The sequence below is a fragment of the Cryptomeria japonica genome, chromosome 2, assembly GCF_030272615.1.
Source record: "Cryptomeria japonica chromosome 2, Sugi_1.0, whole genome shotgun sequence".
In the NCBI taxonomy this organism is placed as follows: domain Eukaryota; kingdom Viridiplantae; phylum Streptophyta; class Pinopsida; order Cupressales; family Cupressaceae; genus Cryptomeria; species Cryptomeria japonica.
In genome coordinates this window covers 435391440-435401365 of record NC_081406.1, presented here as the reverse complement: position 1 = coordinate 435401365, position 9926 = coordinate 435391440, and the positions used below count along the sequence as shown (strand labels likewise).

The window sequence follows — 9926 nt, the reverse complement described above, 5'->3', positions numbered from 1 at the left end:
TTCAGTATCTGCTATGCCAGGTTCAGTACCGATTTAAGCTCATACAATAACCATATGGTATAATCCAACCTATCAGAGCAGAGATGTATCCTCAACATATAACTCATGATGTTGATCAAGACCATTTGGCCTCGCCCATCTTGCAACCAAGACTAGATAATGCTCGTGCATTAGACAAAGAAAAAAATAAATTAGATACATCATTCACTTAACGATAAAAACACAAATAAATTCATATCATGTCAACTGTGAACTGATATTATCAATTGCGAACTATTTAATGCAAGTGCAAACTGTTTAAAGCAATTGCAAACTAAAATTATCAAATGCAAACTAAAATTAGCAATTGCAAATTAAAATTTTTAATTGCGAATCAACAATTGCAATTGCGAGATAAAAAAGCAATTGCAAATTAGTATTAGCAATTGCGAACTAATATTATCAATTGTGGATAAATTGACAATCAATTGTAAATTTGCTAATTTTTGCACTTTTACACATCAATGATTTTTTTTGAAAAAATAGACAAAATGTGCAAATTTATTGGAAGACTCACCATGCCCCCAGTGTCGGGAGGTCTCTAATATGATTGCACTTGCTCAAACAAATGCAGTCTCACTTTGTGACCTGCCTTCTCGATCCAAGGACGCTGAAAGCACTAAAATCTAAAAGGAACTCCTACAAATCAAATGAGTACAAATGAGCTAAAATCAAAACCAATTTTCAATTTATAGCTTAAAATTAGGGTTTTTGCCACCCTAATGGTCGTGATTCCCTCCAACTTCAATGCAGTTGTAGCCATATCAAATGGGATTGAAACCTTACCAAACTTCACATGAACGATTACTAGCATATTTTTGAAAAAATGGTCTTATTTTCACAATTTTTTGACCACTTTTTCCGAGGGGGCATATTTACACCCTAAGCGTCGCTGGGGCATACTGGGGCATAAATGTATCTAATTTGATGGTAGGAAAGGTGACTTTCAAAATTTTAGGTGGCAGGAGTGCAAGACAACATAAAGGACAACAAAGAGCATACCAAGGGCTACTAAAGGCATAAAGACAACTTCGTGAAATTGAAGAGGGAGAGGAAATCGCTCAATACCATAGAAATACCCATCGATTCTTGGCCAAATTCAACTTTTATGATGACATTGATGTGATGGCTCATGTGGTTTGGAGTAACATCATTGCAGAATAAACTTCTATCTTCTGTCTTTTAATTTTGTTTGAATTAAATTTTTTGCCACTTAACTGATCCGCAGTTAACATTAAAATATCATGCAATTGCTCCGATCACCCCAATCACCGATCTCATGAGTAGTACGAGCAAAATAGGCTGTGACATATGGAACACCGTGTATCTCCCAAAACTATTAGAGTACATGGCCAGGAGGATGCATATCAATAACCCTGTGACCACCAACATCTCACCCAATAAGGTATATCTGCTGTCGACAAAAAGGAAGATGTTGGGCATCATCAGCCCAATAAGGACAAGTAAGATAAGGTCTCCATGAGAAGTACTATAATATATCAATCTGATGACACCAATACAAAATGTTACCCGATGCCCTATGTCTCACTCAAATAGTATATCTATAAGCATATGGCTGCAAATCAACATGTATCATAGGATGAAATATAACAATGTGCTGTCAAGCCCATATCTGGAGCAAAGTAACACCACATCCACTGGATTCTTGCCGCAAATATACAATCCCATGCATCTGATGATACAAGAAGACAGGGAACCCAATAAAAAACTCATTTATTAATAACCATATCATGAATCACTCGTCCCCATCAAATAGGGAACCATGGGTACATCTATCAGGGATCAATAATCGAACAACAATGAAACAAAGAACAACAGTGAGATCATCATAATCTAAATCATCCCAATGAATCTCATAATGACCTTGGATATGAAGATCATCCTCAAAACACTCAAACAAAGCGCACGAGGAAGCTACTTCATCACTATGATCAAATGTAACTCATGCACCAAATATGGGAATGTTTAGAATACGCCACACATCCTCAAGTGTGATGGATGCCTCACCTGTCGGAAGATGAAATGAAAAAGTCTCTGAATGCCATCGCTCAATCAAGGCAGTAATTGTGGCCTTGTTGGCCGTAACTTCAGGCAAGTGCACTATATAGTATAATCCAACCTATTAGAGCAGAGCTGTATCCTTGACATCTAATTCATGACGTCGATCAAGACCATCTGGCCTCGTCTGTCTCACAACCAAGACTGGATAATTCTCCCACATTTGACAAATAAAAAAATGAATTAGATACATCATTCACATCACAATAAACACACAAATAAATTCATATCATATCAAGTGCAAACTGATATTATCAATTGTAAATTGATATTATCAATTGTAAATTGATATTATCAATTGCGAACTATTTAATGCAAGTGCGAACTGATATTAGCAATTGTGAACTAAAATTATCAAATGCGAACTAAAATTAGCAATTATGAATTAAAATTTTCAATTGGGAATCAACAATTGTGATTGCGGGATAAAAAAGCAATTGTGAATTAATATTAGCAATCGCGAACTAATATTATCAATTACAAATAAATCGATAATCAATTGCGAATTTGCTATTTTTTGCACTTCCAGACATCGATGATTTTTTTTGAAAAAACAGACAAAAAGGGCATAATTTTTGAATGAATCACCATGCCGCTAGTGCCGGGAGGTCTTTGATATGATCGCACTCGCTCAGACAAATGCAACCTCGCTGATGAGTTGAGATATTAGCTCCTTTTATTCCTAGAACTCATAAGTTTTTGTCACATTTTGATTTGTATAATGAGATGGTAATGATGTATTAAATTTTGACTATATGCATTTCAGATGTTAACTGAACCCATTAAATCATGTTTTGTCTTTGCCAGTTATTCCTGCAGCCATGTGATTTATTCCTATTGCCATACGAATTATCATAGGTGATATCATGTGTGAAATGAATAGATGTTATGATTAATTAAAATAGATATGTATATGTTTGTATGTTCTCTCTTTTCAATTAGAGGAATAAATGAGATGCTGCGGAGAAGGTTGTCCTGTCACGTTGATGGCAGTTAGAGATATTCAAGGAGGCGACTAAAAGTTCAAATCAACAAAGAGGATAATGAGCGTAAGGAATGACAGAGGAGTAGCAGGGTGCGCAAGACTCATTTATGTCTTACTTTAGTGGGAATCAATCTTGTAATATCGCCACGCTATATTATTGGCTATGGTTTGATGTAGATACACGTTTTTAGTGGCTTAACTCCAACTGTTCTCTTTCATGAATGTTATCCGCCTCATCTCATCGACGTGATCTTAATTGTAAGAAGTTGTTGTTTTCTTTTAAATAAGTGTCTCCATCTCTTCTCTAAGGTTAGAAAGAAATAGAGGGAAAAAGAGCAGAAGATTTAGAAATAAAGTTGCAGAGTGTTTGAGTTTCCTTTCATTCTGAATAATGTATCGAGTTTTGAGAAACAATGAATAAATTTATGTTATTCTGAGCACTTAGAGTTATTTTGGAAGCCTGGATACACTCATCCAAGGGGGCCCACTTGGTGAGTGTTCTTGTGCCTTTGTAAAATTTAGTTTTCTTTTTTCGCTGCAGCAGACATCCTTGCATTGACTGTTCCTGCAGCCACTGGAAACATATCCATTGACTGTTCCTACAGCCAAAGAAAATAGAGTAATTCCTGTTTGACAACTTTACGATTAGTTAGCATTTCTTGAGTGAGTTTTATGTTAATGAAGAGTTTTCCTGTAGCCATTCAGTTGTTTTAATTCTTGCTTACTTTTCCCAAATAGATTTTGTAGACACCTTAAAATGTCTCATTGATCATGTACTAATTATTCCTCTAATTGATTAAATAATTCTTTATTATTTAATTAATTTAATTAATCAATTTCTTCTAATTTCATATTTCTTCATAATCTTACTAATTATTCTATTTCCTATTCTATCATCATTTAATCATTTTCTAAATATTAATTAAATATTAATTATTTAATTAATTTTGATTAATTCCCCAATTTAAATAATCTTCATTATTTAAATAAATTACTAATTATTCAATTTCTATCTCTAATCATCTAGTCATTTTTTTAATTTTTATAGATAAGTGTTACCCAAGGGGGATAACTCCCATACATATAGTCATATCAGATATATCTGATCTAAACCTGAACTCCTATCTATACAGACCAAACTGATTTCCTATTTATACAGATCACTATGAGACAGAGAGGGACTATACACCAATGTATTGGAGAATGACAACCATATTTTCTCCAATCTCAACCACATGAACCGCTGCATAGTCTGAAAGCCATATATCTTCAAAACTAAGAATCCTTCGAAACGGGTCCAAATTTCTGTTCCTGACTCCAAGGTTCGACCTTTTTCTTTGACCAGCAAATAGATCTGTTGGATATTTGCAGTCCCGCAGACAACATACTCGGGCATACTCCAAAGCACTATCTATTAGGCATCATTATTCGCTCAAAGTTTTGTATGCCGAATTTGTCTATGAGTTATAATCTCAAGAAAGCTTTGGAGAGGCTTGGGTTTTAGCTCTCTAGCCAACCCCCATTTTGGTTTTGCGAATATGGGTGTCGTATTCGTCCTTTACGATCTGCATAAGATTAGCCTACCATCCGCCTGTGAGGACTTCCTCAATACCTGTTTCTAATGTAACTCCCACATTTGCTAAAAAATCCGCGGCTTTATTGGCCTCTCGATAAACATGGGTAATTTTATGATTTTGGATACTATTAAAGATATCGGTTATCTCTTCTATATATCACTAAAGCTTCCAGCTAGGAGTAGCTCCATTTTTTATGGCATTGACTAAGATTTGAGAGTCTCCTTCTACTTCCACATACTGGTAATTTTTTTCTGAGCAGTATTTAAGACCTCTAACCAGAGCCATTGCTTCTGCCTCATTATTGGAAGCTGTTCCTAAGCTGCCTGATATACTGCCCAAAATAGTCCCCTTTTCATCCCTTATGATGCTACCATATCCAGCGGCACCTGGGTTACCTTTGGCAGCCCCATCGAAGTTGAGCTTTATCCATCCTGCCTTGGGAGGCTCCCATTTTGCATTTGACCATTTTGCCTGTTTTGATACTACATTGATATTTAGAGGATGCAAATTTCCCCATTCCATCTGATTTTTCTTGTCCCAATCCGATATATACTCTATCCTCCTGCAATGAGACTTAAGGTTGGCCACTTCACTGATATTAGTTTTAATCTTTTCGAGAAACTTTTCCAAAGAATTTTCTTTCCCTTCAAATATTCTACAATTACGTTCCTTCCATATTTGCCATAAGAGCATAGAAGGAGCGATTAGCCATAATGACCCCCATAGCGATTTTTGATTCAGTATAGGCCAACTTTTAATCCAGTTCTTCAGGGTAGATGCAGGGGTGGAAACCCATCTCAAGCTTTGACATAACCAATTCCAACATTGCCTTGCAAAAGGACATTCCATCAGCAGGTGGTTGATTGTCTCCTCATTACTTTTACACATTACACATATACTTGGTCCACAGATACCGTACATCTTTAGACGTTCTCCAGTAAGTATTCTTTCGTGCATGACTGCCCATAAAAAGGCACCTGCTCTTGGTGCAACCATCTTATCCCAACATAGGGATGTGGGCCAATCACATTTTTCCCGTACCGACCTTTGGACCTGATATCCCAGCTTTACCGAGTATTGTCTAGATTGTGCCGCACACATAATGATTTTGTCCTCCATGTCTCTGATAACAATCTTCCTACTTTTAAGTGTTTCAGTTAATCTATTGATATCTGCATCCTCCATACCGTTCACCCGAAACTTAATCCATTCGTGCCTTCCACTCCCAGGAGGATGCTCCCTTATATAGTCAGCCACATGTTCCCCGTATTTGCCTATTGCTTCTCCAATCCAATTCCGCCCTTCAAAAAGTTTGCATAAGCTTTCGTGGCCATCCCAGGAATCTTCCTAGAATCTGGCCTTTTTCCCGTCTCCAATTTTCCAGGAAAGGTGATCCGTGATTACGTGACTACACTCCTTTAAGAACTTCCAAGTCGCTGAGCCTCCATTGGCCCCTATGGCTATTAGGATTCTTGAGGGATCATTGTTGTCAAGATATTTCTTACATATAATTTTGCACCATAGCTTCTCCGGGAATCTATAAATTTTCCAGATCAATTTCACACCTAAAGCCCAATTCTGCAATTGCAGGCTTCTAAGGCCCGCTCCACCCTCATCTTTTGGACTGCATGCTATATCCCAGCTAATAAGAGGAATTTTCTTAATTTGTTTTGCACCTTCCCAAAGGAATTTCTTGAAAAAACTTTCCAAAGCCTGAACAACTTTGAGTGGTAGCTTGAAGACAGACATGGCATATATGGGCATGGCAGTTAAAACTGATTTAATTAACTGGATTCTTCCCGGAAGGGCCAACCATTTGTGCCTCCAGGCTTCTGTCTTTTGTCTGCATCTGATGATCAGTTCTTTCCACACCTCAACTTTGGTGTTTCCAGAGAAAAGAGGTACACCAAGGTATTTCGCCGGTAGCAACCCGATTTTCCACCCAAATAGTTTTGAGATTCTTGTCTGCATAACTTTGTTGGTATTAAAGAAAAAAATTTCTGATTTTTTTTCATTGATTTGCTGACCTGCTGCGTTCGCATACAACACTAGTGCTTCTTTGATGGCCCTTGCTTCACCCAAAGACGCTTCACCAAATAGAATGGTGTCATCTGCGAATTGTGAATGAGTGATCGGAATCCAGATCTCTATGTATGCACACCCCTTTCCAACTCCTGATCTCTCTTAATTTGTGTATATATCGACTGAGCGCCTCTGCCATTATCACAAACAAGAATGGGGAAATTGGATCCCCCTGTCTTAGATCATTCTTGCTTTTGAAAAAACCATTTAGTGAGTCATTGATTGCAATTGAATATCGTGGTGATTTGATACATGCCTCTATTATTTTGATCCAATCCTGGACAAATCCCATTTTTCGCATTACTTCCAATAAAAATTTCCATCTTACCTTATCGTAAGCTTTTGATATGTCAAGTTTAATGACCATTGCTTTAAGTCTGACAGTGGTAATAGAGTGCATTGTCTTAGTTGTAAGAATGATGCTATCTATAATTTCACGCCCTGGAGTGAATCCATTCTGTTCAAGAGAGATTATGTTTGGCAGCACTTTCTTTAGCCTATTGGCTAACGCCTTAGTGATGATTTTATATATTGTGTTGCATAGTGCAATTGGCCGAAGGTCATCGAAAGTGGAAGGGTTGGGTTTCTTAGGAATAGCCACCAATACCGTATTGTTGATTTCTCTAACAAATTTTCCTTTGATCCTTACTTGCTCCACCACCTTCATAAGATCGCTCTTCACAAATCCCCAACATTTTTGGTAGAATATTGCTGGCATTCCATCTAGACCTGGAGCTTTGTCTGGATGAAGCCCCAAAACTGCACTCCTAATCTCTTCCTCTGAGAATGGCTGCATCAGCATTTGATTATCCTCTTTGTTTACCAACTTTAGAACCGCATCAAGTAACATGGCCAAGCTTAGATCCACCTTTTCTTCTTCGGCATTCAAGATTTTCTTGAAATAAGCTTCCGCCGCCGATCCAATACTGTCTCTATCCTTGAGCCAACTTCCATCTTCTAAGAGAATTTCGTTAATTTGATTTTTAGCTCTTCTAGTCTTTACAGAGGCATGAAAGAATTTGGTATTCATATCCCCCTCCCCGATCCACAATTCCCTAGCCTTATCTTTCCAATAGATTTCTTCTCTGATTAAGATCTCTGACAACTTATTAGTCAAATCTTTTTCTCGATTAAAATCAATTTGATCCATTCCTTCAGTCATAACTTTCGAATTCAATGCTTCCAGTTCATTTTCAATTCTTTCTTTCTCAGAGAAGATGTTTTTGAAGCTTTCTTTATTCCATGTTTTGAGTTGATTCTTAATATATGCCAGATTTTTAATGAAACATAAACTAGGTGTACCTTTTATGTGATTGCATTGGTTCCACCATTTTTCCAGATTATTTAGGATGGTTGAGTCCTGCCACCACATGATCTGGAATTTAAAGTAACCGCTTCCTCCTTGGGTTTGCTCGCCTATCTCCAACTGTACTGGAAAGTGATCCAAGATTCCATAAGGAAGTGTTTTAACCGTTATTGCCGTATTTAACTCTGACCAGTCGGTGCTAATAAAAAATCTATCCAGATGCTCTGCGATGTTGGCTGATCCCTAACGTCTGTTATTCTAGGTGAACCAACCAACAGAAGGTTTACAATCAACAACCTCTAATTTCTGCACAAAGTTTCTGAAGTTCAACATATCATTGGTGATTTTCTTTGTCCCCCCGCTCTTTTCGGATAGGTCTAGAATTACATTGAAATCTCCACCAATTATTAATTTCTTGTTCCCATTGACCGCCGCAGCTTGAGCAACCTCCACCCATAGCAATGTTTTTTCCCGGGATTGATTGGAGCCGTAAATATTCCATAGCTCCAATTCCATCTGGCTCAACCTGCAATGCACCTGACAAGATATCCATTGTTTTCCTTCTGACATCTTGGATATGTCCACCGAAGAGGGCTTCCAGAGAATGCCCAAACCCCCGGCTCTTCCATCCGCCTATTGAAAGATGCCCGACCATCCTTTACAGTAGTTAATCAGCTTTTCGCCATCCTCAATACTACATTTTGTCTCCTGAAGTATTACTATCTCACAGGATACTTTGGCTAGATGTCGTTTCAACATCCGACATTTGTCAGGGGCGTTGATGCCCCTGACATTCCATGTGATGATCCTCATTTCTTCCCAAGGGAGCATCCTGCTCCCTTGGTACTCTTCCTGTTCAAAAACTCCGAAACGCTAAGAAGGCCTTGCTCGATTGCGTCCTCTTCTCTTTTTTTCTTGTTGGATTTTCTGCCCTTACATTTATTGCCTTTTGAAGGAGGGTTTACTAAGGATTGGATAATATTCCTAATGTCTATGATTCCCAAGGTATCCTTATCCTCCTCATCACTTGAGGTCCATTCATCTTCCAAACCTGATTCTATCAGGGGTATGTTTTCTTTATCTTCTTCTTTTTCAACTTCCTTTGCCGCAACCTCTATCTACTCTGTTTGAATTTCACTGATTCGAGGCAATGACTGATTCCCGTTTGATTGTGCTAAATCCTGGCATGGTGGTTCCTTTGGTAATTCTACTTCAGTTTTTTGTTTTACTCTCCATATCTTTTTTTCTCTTTTTAAGAATCTGCAGTTGATCGTGTTGTGGTTTCTCCTTCTGCAATTCAAACAGAAGAATTTATCTTCCTCAATTTTGATAGATTGTATCCAATCGACATCATGTATCCGCAAGCAGATTTTATTTGGAATGCGTCTTACTACCGCTAATTTAATTCTGGCATATAGATAAGAGTCTCCTTCTACAATATCTGCATCGATTTCAAATAGGGTGCCCAACGATCTCCCTATTTTTTCTAGGGCTTCCTCTGTCTAGTATTCCATCAGTAGATTGTTTAACCAAATCCAAATTGGCTTATCATAAGGTTCCATGTTGAGGGGGTTGAAATTCCTACACCATTTTTGAATATAGAGCGGTTTTGTGTCCATCATCCATAGACCTTTGTCCAATATTTTTTGGTGTTCTTCCTCGGTCGCAAACACCACTATGAAAAAACCCTTCAGCAAAAAATTGGTAATGTTTGGGGTTTGCCACGAATTTGCAATCCATTTTGTGATTTTTCTTCGTTCGGTTCTGGGGCCGATAAATCTGCCGATTATTGCTAAGTCCTTTTGAAACTTGATATCCTCCCCTACTTCCTTCATTACATCTATGATCTGGATGTTTT

General features: G+C 37.7%; 1 protein-coding gene across 1 annotated transcript; it reads right to left on the bottom strand.

The window, feature by feature from the left end:
- Positions 1-4839: 4839 nt before the first annotated feature.
- LOC131862033 (uncharacterized) lies at positions 4840-8723 on the bottom strand. The gene is made up of 4 exons (XM_059214976.1): positions 8456-8723; positions 7091-8193; positions 6246-6645; positions 4840-5981 (listed from the first exon to the last, which is right to left on the bottom strand). The coding sequence occupies exons 1-4, from the start codon at positions 8721-8723 to the stop codon at positions 4840-4842; spliced, it is 2913 nt and encodes a 970-aa protein (XP_059070959.1).
- Between the last annotated feature and the right edge of the window lie 1203 nt (positions 8724-9926).

Coding starts and splice junctions, on each gene's coding strand:
- LOC131862033 (XM_059214976.1), bottom strand. CDS start 8,723: ATGGTCGGGCATCTTTCAATAGGCGGATGGAAGAGCCGGGGGTTTGGG. Junction 8,194..8,455: donor TAATTGGTGGAGATTTCAAT/GTAATTCTAGAC, acceptor ATCACTTTCCAG/TACAGTTGGAGATAGGCGAG. Junction 5,982..6,245: donor ATTGCAGAATTGGGCTTTAG/GTGTGAAATTGA, acceptor AACTTTTTGAAG/GGCGGAATTGGATTGGAGAA.